Source organism: Branchiostoma floridae, chromosome 13 (assembly GCF_000003815.2).
Source record: "Branchiostoma floridae strain S238N-H82 chromosome 13, Bfl_VNyyK, whole genome shotgun sequence".
In the NCBI taxonomy this organism is placed as follows: Eukaryota; Metazoa; Chordata; class Leptocardii; order Amphioxiformes; family Branchiostomatidae; genus Branchiostoma; species Branchiostoma floridae.
The window spans coordinates 17,228,875-17,246,990 of NC_049991.1; the positions used below are offsets into that span (position 1 = coordinate 17,228,875).

At 43.5% G+C, this 18,116-nt stretch overlaps 2 protein-coding genes across 5 annotated transcripts in view; one reads left to right on the forward strand and one right to left on the reverse strand.

Annotated features, from left to right (window-relative positions):
- Positions 1-8,787, reverse strand: part of LOC118429152 (aquaporin-8-like) — a 37,647-nt gene extending 28,860 nt beyond the window's left edge. Inside the window, exons 1-6 of one of the 4 annotated variants that reach the window (XM_035839574.1) lie at positions 7,278-7,454; positions 5,131-5,313; positions 4,614-4,710; positions 4,022-4,148; positions 2,988-3,202; positions 957-1,091 (exon numbers count right to left, since the gene is read on the reverse strand). In XM_035839574.1, coding sequence (XP_035695467.1) covers positions 957-1,091; positions 2,988-3,202; positions 4,022-4,148; positions 4,614-4,710; positions 5,131-5,313; positions 7,278-7,296 — 776 coding nt within the window. In that variant the 5' untranslated portion in view covers positions 7,297-7,454. Of the gene's footprint in view, positions 1-956; positions 1,092-2,987; positions 3,203-4,021; positions 4,149-4,613; positions 4,711-5,130; positions 5,314-7,277; positions 7,461-8,617 lie in introns of those variants that run through there. The other 3 variants (XM_035839576.1, XM_035839573.1, XM_035839575.1) reach the window with 3 other exon arrangements.
- A 2,048-nt stretch (positions 8,788-10,835) lies between these two features.
- Positions 10,836-18,116, forward strand: part of LOC118428574 — a 23,694-nt gene continuing 16,413 nt past the window's right edge. The window contains exons 1-5 of the mRNA XM_035838671.1: positions 10,836-10,920; positions 11,897-11,970; positions 12,851-13,022; positions 16,195-16,388; positions 16,681-16,884. Of these exons, the coding sequence (XP_035694564.1) occupies positions 10,836-10,920; positions 11,897-11,970; positions 12,851-13,022; positions 16,195-16,388; positions 16,681-16,884 (729 nt within the window). The remainder of the gene's footprint in view (positions 10,921-11,896; positions 11,971-12,850; positions 13,023-16,194; positions 16,389-16,680; positions 16,885-18,116) is intronic.

Below are 18,116 nucleotides of genomic sequence, written 5' to 3' on the forward strand. Positions count from 1 at the left end.
CGGCCAGCAGTCAGAAAAGGCCAGCAATCAGCGACCCTGTACAAAAAGAAATGGCCAGCAAAAGTGTATTATGAGCCAAAAAAGGCCATAGAGAGCCTGCTATGGAGGCTACATTTATTCAGTTCAAAAATGTTTTTCAGACGAAATCCGTGATAACTAGTTTTTCGCGTGTAAATGGTCATCACATCTTTTCACCAGATTATAGATCAGCGAATTAATGATATCTATATAGAACTACTTTAACTCATTTTCGGCTGCCTCTCTTTTTTTTCTGACATAAAAACCTTCGGAGTTGTCAGAAAACGGAGAGGTCATAGAAGCGTTGCGACATCTGCTTGAATACTGGGATGAGAGTAGTCATGGCGTCTCGAGGAAGGCGTCTTTTAAGTCCCCTTTCCAAAGTTTAAAAGAGGGCGATAGCTGAGACACCATGCAGCTACCAAACATTGCATTTGTGTTAACCCTGATTTAATAATTGGAATTGGAGGCTAGATGTAAAAAGAAAGTATGATTGAACAGACAACAAAGCACACGTAATGTAAAAAAGTTGTTATTCATTTATGAAAGTCTTTGAGGGATTTTGTGAAATCTTTGGCTGCAGTGCGGCCGAGGCCACCAGTAAAGTGTGGGGGGATGTTACTGTAGGGTAAATAGGAATACTTACTTAGTGATACGTTTCATAGACCTAAAAGACGTCACCTGTAAAGCACCATGGTCACCGCTACAGATTGATTTTGATTGATAAACGAATTGAACGACGTGGAAAACAGAAAAGTGACAGATTCCTAAAGTGGTTTTAACAAGCTTTATCTTCTAATTAGCAGCCTGCGATCAAGTGACCAAAGCATAACGCAGAACATACAGAACAGAACACATACAGGCCAGTACGCCAGGGCCATTGCTCGACATATTCAAGCGATGGGCCTGTTATTGCGAGTACAGCAAGTCGTGGATACCTGTAAAGACCTCCTGCGACGACCCCGCCCAGTAACGGCCCCAGCCACCACACGTAGTGGTCCTTCCACACCCCCGCCACCACGGCCGGGCCGAACGCGCGGGCTGGGTTCATGGACGCTCCGGAGAACGGGCCGCTGGAACGAAATTAGAAAGACATGTTGACTTAAGTTATTTACTATACTAATGATTTGGTTTTCCGAAAAAGGGTCACTGCGATTAAGAAAAAAGCTGCTGGTGACCCAATCCTAAAGCCTCCTGTCAATCATTCTATGCCCCAAGAGCTATCCATAGCTTACTATCACAACCACATTCAAATCACAACTACAGTATGTTCGGAACATGAGAACATAAGAATAAGCAGAGCAGTAGCTTATTAGGTTAGACCATGTGAAGGTTAAAGGCCGTATCTCACTGCACTTGGGGCACAGGTGCGGCACTGCGGGGTTCGAAAGATATTGAACGGATTGCATAGATAAAGAATTTTGTTTTCTTCTAAGTCATACTTTTACGAATTACGCAATACCTAAATTAGACTAGAATACGCGAAAATAACACAACAATGCCGCAGTGACCGAACCCCGCAGTGCCGCACCGGTGCCCCAAGTACTGTGAGATTACTCTCCAAGCAGAGGTTGAGTCGCGTAGATATAGTAGTAGTCCTATAGTAAAAATTACACCGGCGCTCCTCTTAAGAGAAGTATATTTTTCCGACTACTACTACTCTTAAGAGGAGCGCCGGTGTAATTTTTCCGACTGCTACTATATCTACGCGACTCAACCTCTGCTTGGAGAGTACAGTGAGATACCACCTTAACTAACGCGGATGTATTTCCCTGTTGTATCCAACTTTCGTCAGTATCTAACTTTCGTAATATGCCGAATCCTGGATATCCAGGAATCGTCCTGAGCAGAAGGACGATTCCTGGATATCCAGAAATCGTCGCAAACAGGACGTTTCCTGGATAGACGACGGTGTTTATCCAGAACGTGTACGTTGGGGTGGAGCTTCCTGTTTTCGAGGGAGGAGACTATGCGGAGGGCAGGGGGGCATGTTGTTTTCGTCAGAAAGCCGCCATCTTTGTATCTCCCCGCAAGAAGATCGTGTAGTTTATTCTGTTGATCCTGGTGTTACAGAACTTAAACGAATGTTGATAATGATACTTTGATGTTTACATGTTACTTACGTATCAGGCCCAAAATGCTTTTTGCGTAATGAATTAACAAATGGCAGTCAAGATGGGATAAAGTTACTGTTGTTTTCCGTATAGCGACACATTCACGGTAACGTGTTAATAGCATCCAGATGGCGTCCCTTTGTCACACAAGGCCTGGTCCACATCCTGGATATCCAGGAAACGGCTTGAACAGGAGGACGCTTCCTGGATATCCAGAAAACGGCTTGAACAGGCTCAGGACGAATCCTGGATATCCAGAAAACGGCTTGAACAGACTCAGGACGAATCCTGGATATCCAGAAAACGGCCTGAACAGGAGGACGATTCCTGGATATCCAGAAAACGGCCTGAACGCCTGACGAAAATAAGGAATTCTCCCGCCATTTTTGATTTGCGAGCAAGCGGTCACTGTGGGTTACGCACGCACCGCAATGGTATCCTGCACCGCGGGTGCCCCGTAATACTCTGAACGCATGTCTAAAGACAACCGTTGTCCACAACGATAGACAATAACAGTCGCACGACTATATTATGTGTTGCGTGTTTGAAGTTGTTTTTCGTGTAGCGTCACATTCTATTTACGTGTTAGTAGCATTCAGATGGCGTCCTATCATGGGGAGGGCAGCGGTCACTTCCGGGTTTTAATCTCTCGCAACTTGAGTCTGTCGAGGTCTCACGAGGTCGACCCATATATGGAAACATGGGCGTGCATAATAATGTTTTCTGTACTGTCAATCACCATGATTGACGGCACCGGAAGTACGAATCCTGGATATCTAGGACCATCTAGTTTTCGTAAGGTTTTTGGACGATTCCTGGAGCCGCCGAAAAGTAGATGTAACATCATTTCCCTACCCCGACAGGATGCCGGTAACCACGGCCAGTCCGATCGCGAGCGGCGGGAGGGCCTTCCCTTTGGAGGCGGAGTCGACTGCGGACATGATGACGGTCATCACCAGGGTCATGGTCAGGATGGCTTCACACAGGATGGCCCCGCCCACAGACACACCCTCGCCGATACTGTGGGTGCCGCCGTGACAACTGGTGTAAGTCATGTTGGGTAGGATAGCCTGGGCAGAAAAATGATCAGTTATTTGTAAACATCGTCAATGAAAGGAATGAAAGTATTTAGCATTGTTATATACCACAGGATATGTCTGTACACAAAGTAACGCACTTTGACCCCTTCATGACGTAACACGTCTGGTCACGTGACATAGGCTTTAGGTAATTTCAACTTGCGAAGCGTTGAAGGATTGAACAGAAGCTTGTTGGCAAGCGCATCATTCTGTGTAGGGAAATGGCGTATAGAATCTCGATAATCATCACTATAGGAACGGCAGCAACAGATACATAGTCATGTTGCCTACTAGGCATGATGTTTTAGACTGTTTAAGTGAAAATATCAATTTCTGTTAAAATATTCCCTGTACTATTTGATTAGAGGATACAGTTGTTTGGTAAAACATGTCTTTATACAATACAATACAATCAAAGCAATTCTACGAAGTGCAGACGTCGCAACTTTTCTCTCTAATAGAAAGTTTTCTCCTTTCCACTCTTTCTCCTTCTCTCTCCTTTTTTCTCTCTCTCTTCCTCTCTTTTCCTCCCATTATCTGTCGCCATTTCTTCCTCTTTATCTCTCTCTTTCTCTGCTTCTATCTTGATCAAAAATCATGGCTGCCTCAGCATAATCGACAGTACCATTCCCTACCCCCTCCCTCTATAGATGTGCGTGCTAATCTCCAAGCAGATCCTGCGTGGCAGAAGCAGTAAAATAAGCTGGGCCAATTTACTCCTCTGCCGGCTAAACTCCTTCCCCAGCTTATGTTACTGTCTTATGCCACGCAGGATCTGCTTGGAGATTAGTACGTGCCAAGTTGCCCTACCTTGGTGAACGCCGCGCCGATCATAGACCCCATCAGCTGACTGATGCCATACCCTCCGGCCAGTAACGGGTGGATGCCTCCCGCCAAGGTCACTCCCAAGGTCACGGCAGGGTTGAAGTGACCTCCACTAAATCGACAAATTATCAATTAAGCATCATTTTGACCATACCAATATTAGCCTTCTTTCACCGAATATTTCCATTTGTATTTTGGGCACAACGTCGTCGCAAAACAAAGTAGCTGCTTTCCGCACCATATGATGTATATAGAGGCGTCTATCTCTTCTCCCTTAGCCATTGGGCCTCACAAAGCATTCAAAATCCCTCAATGAGGAAGGGAAAGAAACACATGCGGCCATTTTTGGCCAAACCACAAACGTTTTGTTATTTATATTAATTATACTTTCTGTCTGCCATGAGCGACAGAGTCGTCTGGAGGAACTTTATAGTGTCACCTGATGTGGATGAACTGAACTGAACTACTATACTGAACTAAACAAACAAAGCTGCATGTACATGATTGTGCATGCATTTAACCAAGGACGTCTCTGTATAACGTACTTGATTTAACCTGCCAGCTAGAGCCCTCTCACCTGATGTGCCCCAGTCCCACTATGAGCAGGGCTATCGTCAGCCCGTGTGTCAGGGCGATGCCCACCAACCACGTGGGGCCACCTGTACCGGCGTATCCTGTAAGCCATAGGTTTGACAGAACAGTCAGTGAACTATTTAATAGATATACCAAGTATATACCACAAGCAGTACTAAAAGTGCGATATTAGGACATTGTATCTGAAATCCTCCTCGCTATCTCCTGTGCTATATGTCTTATTGGAATTTTACATGTTCTCATGATGAACTGTATGTTAGATTGTGATGTCGTGACTCGTGACTACAACGGAACTTTTTTTCCACCCGCAAGTGTTGACGTCTTACAATTTGGGATTGTAACTTTGACTCTCTGCGTGTGTGTGTGTGTGTGTTTGCGTACGTACGTGCGTGCGTGTCTGTCTGTCTATCTATCTGTCTGTGTGTATGTATGTGTATGGGGGGGGGGAACAGTCGCATGATATCATATCGCAATCAGAATTATGTCGTGTCCAAGCCTACCCGTCACCATGGTTCCGACGAACGCAAAGACGATCAGGCCGAAGAATTCCGCGATGCACGGCTGGAGGTACTTCTCGTACCAGGAGCTAGGTGGCGCTTCTGCCTTTTTGGTTCTCGACCTGTTGACTGTGAGAATGCTGTCCGCCTCTGACGACATGTTGCCGTTGCCGGTAGGGATCCAATCTATTGAGGAAGCAAAGAAAATCAGTCGATGTCAGCCGAGACGGCGGACGCTATAGACGTCCTTGCGCTCATGACCAATCACTGACGTCACGTGTCTGCAAGGTTGTGTGATGGACACTGTATGTCTCACTTGATAATTTCCCGCACATTTTTGCCCAAATAACATGTCAGACCCTTAACTTTTGTATGAGTAGTTACAACTTTATTTTATCAGAATAACGTCCAATAAATGGGAAATGCAATATCACACGGATATTCTAGATCTCTCTAGTCTTTCCCCCGCTGTATAGCACTACCAGAATCTTTCCCGGTAAAAGCAAGATAAACATAAACAAACAGTTCTCCTCAAAACCTTTCAGGTGTTTTCCTGTTCGAAAGCTGACGTCCTTGCGTATGTTGACCTTAAACAGGGATGACATTTTAAAGACACGTAGAGCGTGACGTTGACGCTGCCCTTATTGTCTTGAAAGAGTTTGTTATGCTAACACCATTGTAGGGAAGTGTGTAAATGAATCTAAAACGTTAACAACGTTAGCTAGCATTACTACAGGTAAATGCATAAATGAATTAAATACCTTAGCAACGTTAGCTTACATTGTTATGGGTTAGTATATAAACGAATTAAAGAAAAGAAAACTTCACTAGATCTCACTAGAATGTGCACCGGTTTGCACCAGTTTGCGCCGAATACTAGTAGGAATGCCTGGCACAGTCTCGTGTAATATCCGCTTTAATAACGGCATGCAAGCTCACAAACCAAGCTTTGGAATAAGTCAACTGCGACGATGTGTTTTCTGTCAAGGACGGAAACATTTCTCCGAGTTGTTGGCGTGTTTTGGACACCTGGGCACATGCTTAAGGCAGTTAAGCTAACAGAAACACACCTTTGCTGATCCCAAACATAAACACGGATAACATTCACAGAATACTTCAGGTGTAAATTAGACATAACGATTCTGAGTGAACCATCCTGCTAATTTCAAACAAGCCGGTTAGTTCGAGAATGACGTCGTTCAAAATCACATTGATTGATCCTATTTAACATGACAGACAGACAGGTGTTGTAGGTCGTGGGGTCAGAATGGCAGGTATTCAAGTTGGTAAACATTCAATGGACAGGGGGGTGGGGCGGGGGCGCTGCATTGAAAATAAGATTGAAAGGTTCCTCAATAGAATGAAATATTGTAACAGGCAAATGAATTATTGTCGTTCAAATAGTGCCTCTCTGTTGGGCAACTCATAGTGGTTGTCTGATTGCCCTCTGTTGCCTGTTCAGCAGCTTGGACTTTCCATCTTCAAACTTTGAAAAAAAAAAGACTATTTAAAAATTACGTGTGTGCACGTAGTTGGGTGTCATGGAACTCTGCTTAGTTCATGTTCAACCAACCTTTTGTATAGGATGACAGGTCTCAGCAGGGCTCGAAATTCATTTTTGGGATAAGGTGCACTGGTGCACCCAGCTTGAAACATTGGGTGCACCAAAAAATGTTTTGGGTGCACCACTTAAATTTATGTAATAACCTAATAGCAAAACCTATTTACAAGCTATCAAATTCTTTAACAAGTACCATGGCAGACATTTCTGTTATTTTTCTAACACTTAGATGTCAAGAATATGATGTATACTAGTATACTTATATATATCCTTTTACTAGCGTCACATAACACAAAAATCGATTTGTCGACGAGCTTGTCTGACAGATCTAAATGATATCATCGGCAGTAAAACGCCTGGTGTTTCTTCGATCAACGCGCGATTTTTAGGGAACTGTCGCCGATCACAGCTTAATCATTTCCATGCGATAGGGTAGATTTTTAGCCTAAAACTGCGCTCGACGTTCGTGCGATTTGGCAATCTTTGGCAATCAACAAAACAAACACGACCGAAGGTCGGCGGCTGCGTGACAATGGCGTTCATTCGTCGGGTGTTGCATACAACTTCGGGGGAAAACAGGAGTACTTACCGAGTCGTCGTTCCGACATCGTTCCCAGACTTGGATCTTTAGAACGTAAAGCGGCGACGAAATGGATTTTATTTCATAGAAACACAAAAAACGAGTCCCTGCCAGTTCCAGCTGGTTAGTACGGGTACAGACCAAATAGTGAAGTTCAAACAACAAGGTGGCTCTGGTAAGGGACGGACCAGTAGTTATGGTGGGGTTGGTTATTTAGTTGGTTGGTTAGAATTGGAAAAATATGCTACAAAATGTTTGGGTTGAAAGTATAACGTTACATATTAAGAGGCATTAGTACATGTATGCTGTATGCCTCGACATTTTTACATCCCACGTGATACGTGAATGAGCCTAAGTTAATGTTTGATTTTACCTGCTTTTGTCAAAGGGGAAAGTTCATTATCCAATTAAACTTTCAAATTGAGGCACAGGAACGTAGGATCGGCCTGGTTAGTGAAGAAAAATTATGAACTGTTGTAATATTTAGGGATTTGTTTTACAACAACGCTTTCAAGACCAATGCTCTAATTCATCACTGAACAGTACGTTAGCGTTTTTAAACAAAAATTATTCATACACCTACCTATCTATCTATCTAAGTTCTAAACAGAAAACTCCCTGTCTATTCAAAATGAACCGCTTCTTGAGGGGTCTCAGTCTATGCAAACATAAAATCAATTTTTTTACTATCAAATATACACTCAGAAAGAATATCTTGAGGTCTTGAGGTCATTGACCCCATGCTATGTAACCGACCAATTACGCGAATTGACAGATGTTTGCACAAGGTAAATACGCACGTGGCTTGCACGCTGAAGGGCGTATATCACACCGTGTGATCCTTATCGTAGGTATTTATAACAGTGTTGATACTACCGTGGGATACTATCAATGACTTGCTGTTTTTAAAAGATTTCTAAAGCTCGAAACAGACTTTTTAATGCCTCAATCATACATTTGAGATACTACAATACCTAAGAGGCTTAAAACTGGAAGTTCTGCTGCATTACCAGGGGGTGGGGGTAGGGGGGGGGGGGCTTCCACATACCAACTATCATCATGAACAGTTGAACACTTAGAGACACACTTGCACACACACACACACACACACACACACTGACACACAGACACATAGACACACTCGAAAACACACACACACACGTACACACACGCACACGTGCACACGCACACGTGCACACGCACACATACACACACACTTACACGTACGCACACACACACACACGCACACACACACAACCACACGCACAATCACACACACACGCACAATCACACACACACACGCACAATCACACACACACACACACAGTAGCCAGTTAGAAGGTCCTTACCTTGTAAACTGACGTCAACTGTCTCAGTGATCCAACCAGCAAACCGCCAAGACTCCTGCAGTCGGACAACACTACCCGTATGTCCGGCAGACTGGAGACTGTTGCTGAACTGGTCATGTATGTAGTAGTCAGGTGTGTTGACCCTAATAGGTTCATTGCTCTCACAGAGAGAATACAAAGTCCACATTTGAAGTAAGTCACGGGACAGGTCACCATTTGGCCTGTCGAAGGCAAACTGCCGTTGGAAGAGTGTGAATGCTTACAGGTGTGAATGCTTACATGAACTTTCTACAGACTTTTCCTTCTTTTTGTTCATTGTACAAATTTTTCATTTTTTGAAATGGTTTTATGTTTCTGTTTTATACTTTGGACATGTTCTTTTATAGGTAACAGTTTTGTTTTATATATTTATTTCGGTGACTTTAGCATACGTGCATACGTACATACAATTCTATATAAAAACTAAGGAAAAGAATTATTGAAGGGAAAAAATCGAGAGACAGAAGAATTAATGTACAAAAGTAGTATTCTTGGAGAGGGGAACACGCAGATTACTAGACACAGGAATTAAACCTCATCAAAAACTTCAATCAGCACCCTGCATCTGCTTGGAGATAAGTATTTGTATGTTGGAACAAGTTAGATGGTAGCTCGGTGATTTGGTGATGATTTGATTTTTTTTAGCAACCGAATATGAACTTTGAACTTTTTGAATGGCGCTTATTAAGATTGAAGTCAAAGTACTGTATTTTATCGGTATATTCATTCAAGCATCTTGTAGATTACAAACATTCCTGTTTCCTTTCCTTGCTAAGAATGTAAATAGAAACCTGCACGATTAAAACAGTTCGCGATACCCGAACTGATCAACCACCGCAAATGCGACGTCTTTGCAACGTTGGAATGAAAACCGGTAGGGGCGGATAGTTAAACGTTATACGCTTGGATCATTACGGAGAAAGAAAATTAAACCTCGGAGGTAGCTTTAACCTTTATCCCCATTCTTGCGACTGTCTCCAGCCACATGTAGGAATTGCTTTGAAGTTATTATTCATTATATATAGTCATTATTTCGATATGTCAGCAAAAGTATCATGGCTGCTGTCACTTAACTTGAACTATGAACCGGCCCTAAGATTTTAGATAAGTGCGTTCAAGAAAGCTTTATAATCTGTCTTGCAAGTAGCAAATGATATTTGGTCGATTCCAAGTACTTTTTAAGGGGACACATCTCACAGAAGCTGCGGTACGTTGACAGCGTCGCTGCGGCAGGGTGATTTGACAGGACACTCAATGATTTCATAGGTAATAAATCTTTAACGACTTCCGTGTTTTGTTGTCTTCTGAATCATACTTGTACGTTTGCAATCTGTCCTTTCTGTTGTGGTGCACTACGTACCAACTTTTCTTGATGCGTAAAATAGCTACGTTCTACCCGAACCATGTGGTGCGTAGGGCAGCACCCATCTCCGCTCCAATAGCCCTTGAGCCACACAACTATGTGCACTGTGACACTAAAGCAAGGGGCTAGTCAACTAGCAGTGGTGCGTGTGTGTTCAAGTACCATACCAATTTCTTTTTTTATGTACTTAGAATATTGTTACAAATAAGTATCCTGTACTTGTCAAATTCCATATGTATTTATCGTCTTTTTACATCATCAGGGATTGCAGTTTGTAATAATAGTCACAGGTCAGTTGTCCAGCCCTGGTTGTGTGTGCTGAACAGCCAAACCAATGAATAAAAGATTTGTTAGACCTGTAGTGTTTTGTTGCGTGCCGGTCTTAAAAAATGTTTGTGAGTCAGGCGATGTCGTAAACTGTCCCGTACCAAGCAGGGACGGCCTGGTCGGGACACGTGGAATTCACCAGGCAGCCATGTGATCCCGCCATGACGTCAAGGATTTTTCCATCGAAAATATCACATAGGTAGAGTCACAGATATCTAGCCATATTTCCGATCCCCTAGAACTAGTAAAATGTAGTCTCAAATGCATGCAAAAGTTTAGTTACATTTGTTGAAAACGTCTTAATCTTTTGAATGTTGCAAAATCTGCCTGTGTGGCGAGAAAGAAGGAAAACTCTCCAACACATGCACCCTTGTAACATTCCATAAATGGACTCGCCTTCAAGAACATTCTAAAGTTTAACAAGTCGGTAGTTTTGCGCGCACACAAGATCCGACGGACGGGAGCCCAGTTTGGTTGTGTGCGGACAAGATGTGGCGGACCCAGACCATCTGTTTGGTGGCCGCCGTTCTGGTTGGTTTTGCCGGCGCTGATCACCTACAGGGCAATGTCACAGGTAAGTCAGAAGCGTACTGATATTTGTATTAATTTTTATCCTGTCCTTGTCAAAACCTCGAGTCCGTTTGTATTGTTGTTATTGTCTCTGACAGCAGCGTACCTCCGTGAAAATCAAAGTGTCCCAAACGACGAAACGACGTTTGTGACATCCGTCCATGGCGTCTCGAATTAATGTGACGCCTTGGACGATTGCGACGGCAGATAGCCTTGGACCGTGGCAAATTGGGCAGTCCTGGCTGTGCGGCCAAGCCAGTAGATACAAAGAAAAGTAGAATCTGTTATAATATGCTTTATCCAACATTTTTGTTAAAAGTTAGGCACATTTCATACATTGTTTGCTAGCTACCAAAGCTCTTGACGTATGGAAACTTATTCGCCATTTGATATTTTGCATACATTTGGTTTGTAAATATTTTCCACATTTTAGCTACTTACTGCTGGCTAACTCTCACCGTATAGTATCTTTACATGTCACGAAGTCAGACGTTGGTCGAAGGTATTTATAAAATTTCGCAACATGCAAAGCTAGCTTCACCTTTCCATTAGAGGCTGAGCTGCGACCGCTGAACGACCAAAGTTAGAAATATTGCGCAACAAGTGACATAGTTTCATGGTGTCATAGTTTGTAGTTTCATGTTTTGTGTGTTTTGTTGTCTTTTGGATAATCCCATCGCGTTTTACCATTACTCTATAGACTGATAGAACCCATGTTCCCCCACTTCATACAACTAAGTAATATAGACAAATTTATATTCCTTATGAATTTAGACAAACCATTACCAAACCAGCACATCTGTTTCTATATTTTCAATATCACAAAGAAACGAGAAGAAGTCGAATTCACGTAGTAGAATGCGATTCTTGAGTATTGTAGATTCATTGTACATATTTCAAGTATCTCTTGTTGTGACATGTACTGAACCCAGTGGGTATGTATGTACAATAAAGGTCTTCATTCATCATCTGCCCTGTAGCCGAACTGACGAAGTGCGAACGTGAACGAGCTGACTCAGAAGTGCTGGTCTGGTTGGACATACACGTCCCTCAGGTACGTTATACCTCCTTTTCACTAGGACGGCGCTCTCTCTGCGACCTGAAATTTGACATATTGCTCAGCGAATTGTGTAGAAAAGAAACGAATCTTTTTACACTTTGTGTGTTTTGTTGTCCTCTCAGTCACACTTTTAAGTTTTGTATGGCATACCAAGTGTGAAAGCAAAGAATACACATATCTTATTTAGGTCGCATTGAGGGCGCAGCGCGATCGCCGTCTAGTGAAAAGGTGCCCTTAACAATAAAAAAAAGTTTATTACAAATTTTTCTCTAGGCCGAGGGCTAATTGCAGGTGACATGATGGGGACGGACAAATAATGCAGAACAATATAGCAGGTGTCTACTCTAGTCTAAAGCTAACTCTATATTCTGACTTATTTTGGGTTCGACTTTTTAACAGAGGGGTCATATTCTTTGTCGCTTGTTTCGCATAACCATGCAGTAAACTGCATTTAGGTGCACCAGTTTGTACAGTAAGTACAGGGTGCGTAGGACAGGACTGTAAAATTTGATCCACTCACACCGGTACGGTCCCCTACTTTTACCGACAAGTGCAGAAAGAGGGTTCTTTGACGTGCTCTAAGTGTGGCTCTCCTCAAACACTAAACACCCATCTAACATCCTATCCGAGGGACATTCCTTGCCAAAGTTAGGTACTCATGATCCACATATGACATAAGTGAGGATGTGAGTGTAAAGTGCCTTTCTCAGGGGTACAACATTTCCCCTACTAGAGATTACAACCCAGAACCTTAGTTTTGGAGTTTAAACTATTATCCTAACTACAAGACCGCCTTGCCTCCTTGTTGTCGTCCGACTCTGTTCCCGTAGAATTTTGAAAAACATTAATAAAAGAAATGCTCTACGTTCCACAGTGCGATGAGGACGGCAGTTTCAGCACCACGCAGTGCTGGGCTACCCTGGGGCACTGCTACTGTGCCAACCCGCACGACGGCAACTTGTACGGGGACACCGCTACAGAATCCGTGCATGGGGAGGGCATGGAGTATGACTGCGATACGTACTGGCAAACCCAGCACCAACCGGGTAAGTTTACTCAGCGAGCCAGTAAACACCAATCAGTCTCTTCTATCCTTATATATGGAAATAATGGCAAAAAAGAAGCTGTCAAAAGCCACCTACCTGAAGTTTCGTCTTTAGAAAACTAACATTGACAGGGTAGTCCGGCCTCTAAAATGTCTATTTTCATCTTTTGTCAAGATTCTCACCGCTGGAACACACGTTAACCGCAGGCAAACGCCCCCTGGTGACGTTTGCCCCCCCCCCCCTTTACTGACAGCTTTAAAAGTTCTTTCTAGTGTTCCAGACACCAAAAACAGGCTTAAAAGTCTTTCTTTCAACATAAAATAAAAATCTACAACCCTTACCTGTTTTAAAATCAATCCTGTCTGGACTCACAGGGGACCTTCTACGTACGCAGGCGTCAATTAGGGTCTTTGCCCAGCAACCAGCAGCCTTTGTCCTGCAACCCCCTTTCCTATAGACGGCGGTTGGCCCGCCTATTTCTACCGGGGCACCTTACACTCGCTGCTCTTTTTTAGAGCAGTGAGTGTAAGCAGCCCCGGTAGAAATAGGATGGTACCCAGGCTAGCTCGACTAGCTAGCTGGCTCAATGGAAATTCGGTGACCCTCGATGAACAAATTCGGCCTTGACGGTGTGGCGCCGACATTTTGCTTTCTTAAAGCCCCGGTCACAAAGCGCGTACGATTCCTTGCGATGGACTATTCCGCATATCGTACGATGAGCGCAGTACATCGCAACAAAATCGTAAGCATCGCAAGCCATCGCAACGCATCGGATGGTGTTCAAAATTTTTCCAGCGTCGCACGATTTTTCACTTGTGTCTCTTCTGTATAGCCGTCTGACCGCTTTTGTGCTTCTTTAACCAACAAACATGTGGACGTAGCTGTTAAATACCTTCCTATAATATCTTTAACTGTAAAAATAAATTAAAAAAGACCATGACAACAATATTACAAGCAAAAGTTCAAATCAAGCGTGAGTACTGGTATGGTTATCTCGGCCTGCTTGCCGGCTCTACGTGTCAGGCTCTTTCGAAGATCGTATCATGATATGCTATCAACAAAAAGATGCCATTATACAAAAATCAAATGATAAGCATTATATCATATATATTTCCGACTCATAGAGCCTGCCTTTATGTTCGAGTTGTCCCCATGGTTATTACGATTATGGTAAACTGACCCAAGAGTGCCAAGACCGACGAGAGCTGAGATTTGATCTAATTATAAACTCACGTGCATGAAGCGATCAAACAATTGTCTGCATCACCTGTGCGTGACGCGCTGTTCTCTGGTTGCGACTGTGGCAGTTGCGACTGATATATTTCCCCTTTTCGTCAATATCGACAATATCAGGTAAAACTGAAACCATCACAACATACTAAAAAATCATAAATCTATAACCTCATCAGTAGACAAAAATTGCCGTAATGAACTCTGCTATGGGGGCAAATAAAACCTTACGACGATAGCGAAATTTTGAACATGTTCAAAATCCATTTCAGCTCTATTTTTCGCCATACGACGCTCCCCGATTTACTATGATTCACTGCGATTGACACAGGCACGCTCTTATGACCTCATCGTACGATCCACTACGCGCTTTGTGACCACGGCTTTATATACTTAAACCATTGCTTCCGATTTTCTTCCGACTTACGTCGCACTGCGATTATCCTGCGCATCGGAAGGAATCGCAAGGAATCGTACGCGCTTTGTGACCGGGGCTTTAGACATAAAACAATGATGACGACTAACAAAGGAATTGTCTTCTTGTGGGTCCTGTTGTATTGCCAGTGGGAGATACGATGAAGGTTGGGATAAATTAAGTTAGGACGAGTAGTATTTCTCAATGACAGTTATTGAATGGAGAAAGTTATTGAATCAATGAGTATGTAAACATAACAGCTACAAGAAACAGCTAGAGCTGATACTGGAAGAAAACAAACAAACAAAAGCAACTTGCTTGTGTTCTTTGTAAGAACCAAACGTTACCATCGTCTTAATTTCATTGGGGAAATATAAGCTTTGTATCTGCATTTAGCGTTAACAACGTTGCACACAATATTGTAAATGCAGAAACTTTCGCCGTGGTTTAATGGTCGTGGTTTTTACGCTGGCCGCTTCACCGCGAACTTAAAACCACTGCGAACATTTTTCTATTACCATAATGGTATTAGACTGCAGTCTATGGTGTTAGCTCGAACTTAAATCCACCGCGAAAAGTCCCTTTTCTCGCTACCGCGAAATTAAATCCCCGCGAGCTTAAATACATTTACAGTACTGCCATCCGTTACAAACATTTGACAGATACAACATTCCATCACGCCGGGTAGATTTCGTGTTTCAGTATGTCCCTGCTGAATTATTCACATGCATGCTTCTGCGGCAAATCGTATTCTACAATTCGCTCGCCAGAAGAGAAGAGATATAAACACGATCCAAATCTAATAGGGAAAATCCAATTTATTCCTTTTTAGTCTCGAATTTTCAAATCTCAAGACACCCAAATGTTGAAAGTGAAGCTGCTGAGTATGCTATAATATATTTTGATTTCCAGAAGGACTCCACATAGTCTTAAATCTCTTTGCTAAACGCGGCTAAAAGCCTAGCTCAGTCTACTGCCGATCACAGCGCGGTTAAAAGCCGCCGGTCGCAGCGCGGCTAAAAGCCGCCCGACACAGCGCGGTTAAAAACCGCCGGTCACTACTAGTACTAGTACTACTTCTATTTGTCAACGTTCAAGAAGCTACAATTGCTACAAAAAAAGCTGTCCCTGTGGAAAACATTTTCCTGGCATAATTTTAATCAATATACAGTTAGAGGAGAACAAGGCCATGCTTACAGCTACAACTGTCAGTTAAGTACAAGGTAGCATTAAAGGGCCATCAAAAGCATGTATCACCGTCACCATTAGAATTTGTGTTCACACAGGCGATTCCCAACGATTTATAATATAGTACTGGCTCTGGCCAAAAAGCGCGTTTCAAACAACGCCCGTGGTTTTTCGTCAGTGACACTGACGAAAGACGCCGGATAGCTGTCTGAAACGTTTGACCGTTTCCAAAATCAGATCCAGTTGCTTGAGTAACTGCTTTTTGGCGTACCTTATTACATAGATGTCTAACCTTTATCAACGTAGTATACTGACTCTTTTTTGCGCTCTCGCTACTAGATTGTCACTCAGGCTACACCCAGTCTGACGACTACTGCTTGAAGGCCTACCAGATGGAAGACACTTGGAGTCGCGCGAACACCACCTGTGCCAACTTCGGAGGATTCCTGGCTGCGCCCAAGACGCAAGATCTCAATGACAAGATTCTGAACCTTCTTGAAGACGACAGCGATGGGCACTATTGGATCGGGCTGGTTAGTCACTTTCATTTTCTCCTAGATTCTCCAGCGCGGCCATCATCCTTGTACTTTCGGAGCGGCTAAAAGCCTCGTGCCACCAGAGCGATTAATTATTTTTGTTCCGTCTTGTGTTTTTCTGGAATTTTATATACTAGTACTACCTTTCGTTCCCCAAAAGGCAAAACTGTCCTTTGTTGAAATGTGACTTTAGCCTTGCTGTTCTGCATTATTTGTCCGTGCCCGTTCATGCTACTTGCAACTAGTCCTTAGACAAGAGTTTTAATCAACTTATTATCGCTATCAATAGGCAAAGTCGGACGAGGGCCATTGGCACTGGACAGACGGGACGGCAGCCGTGTTCACGGCATGGGGACGTGGTGAGCCGAACAACTGGGGCAGAAGGGAAGAAGGTTGTGTCGAGATTAGGACAGGAGGGAGGGATTGGAACGATGCACCTTGTGATCGCAAGCTCCATTTCGTCTGCCAGACGGAGAAAGGTGAGGTTCCTGCAGTACTATCACTCATTACAGGATGTCATCACTCCTAAAGCTAAGGGCACTACCCGCCGTACGTGCCAAAACGTGGGCAATCTTTTGGGATCCGTAGGTAGTAAATACCGCCTCCGTACGAACTCGTATGGAATCCGACGGATTTTAGAGCACGCAGACACGCCGTAGAACTTTACGTGAAGGCAAAACTTTGTGTTGCCGTGTTGACGTACTCCCTCCCTGCTCTTGCCAGTCGTTCGGCTACGTTTTCAGAAATACGTGGCCTCTCAAAAAAACGTACGGACAAATTTCACGTACAACGGTTTGTGCCCTTAGCTTCAGGCCTAGGTCCCAATTGGAAGGGGCCCTGCCGGGCTGTTCACGGACTGTTATTATTCCGGACGTGACCCTTACGTGGCCCCATGGAACACCTTGCGACTCCCGGGGTATTCTGGGGCCGGGTTGAATTTATGTCAGACTTAAAATAAACCCGGTGTGACAGCGTTCTCGCCCCCCCGCGATCTCGCCCCCCCGGGGGCGAAATCACTAGCGATCTCGCCCCCCCGGGGGCGAAATCACTAGCGATCTCGCCCTCCCCGGTTAGTGATCTCGCCCCCCTACCTCGCCCCCTTTAGCGATTTCGCCCCCCCCCCAAAAAAAAACGGTTTTACATGATATTTTAGAAGTTGATTGGTATAAATCACACAATGCAGTTTCAGAATGATATAAGTACACGAGTTTGATACATAACTCCATCCATAGTATTAATATTAATATAAGTAAGTACATCGCAATAAGATAGTTGAACAGGTTTCAGACAAGGAGGGTTGGGTCCCTTGTATTCCTTTTATTGCATGTACCTGAGTCTCGACATGAGATATATTTCATTGTATTCACCTGTCCTCAAGCAACCTATATATCTGCAATATGAAGCCTCTATTATGAATTGACCACAAAAGAACTATGTCATGTCTTTATTGATTATGCAAATAAGGTAATCATTAGAATAATGCACATTTTGGTGTATGCACCTGGCCAAGGGGTATCTTCACCTTCAATATGACTGTTTTTCTAGTATTTAGAAACTGGTACGTTATATGCACCTACCCTATGGATATCTTCACCTCCAATATGACTGTTTTTCTAGTATTTAGGAACTGGTGTTTTACCCGTGTTTCTTAAGACTGGTACTTTACCAGTTTTTTGTAGCATTTAGCAACAGGTATATGAACTTGTGCGTAGATAGTGTTTATAA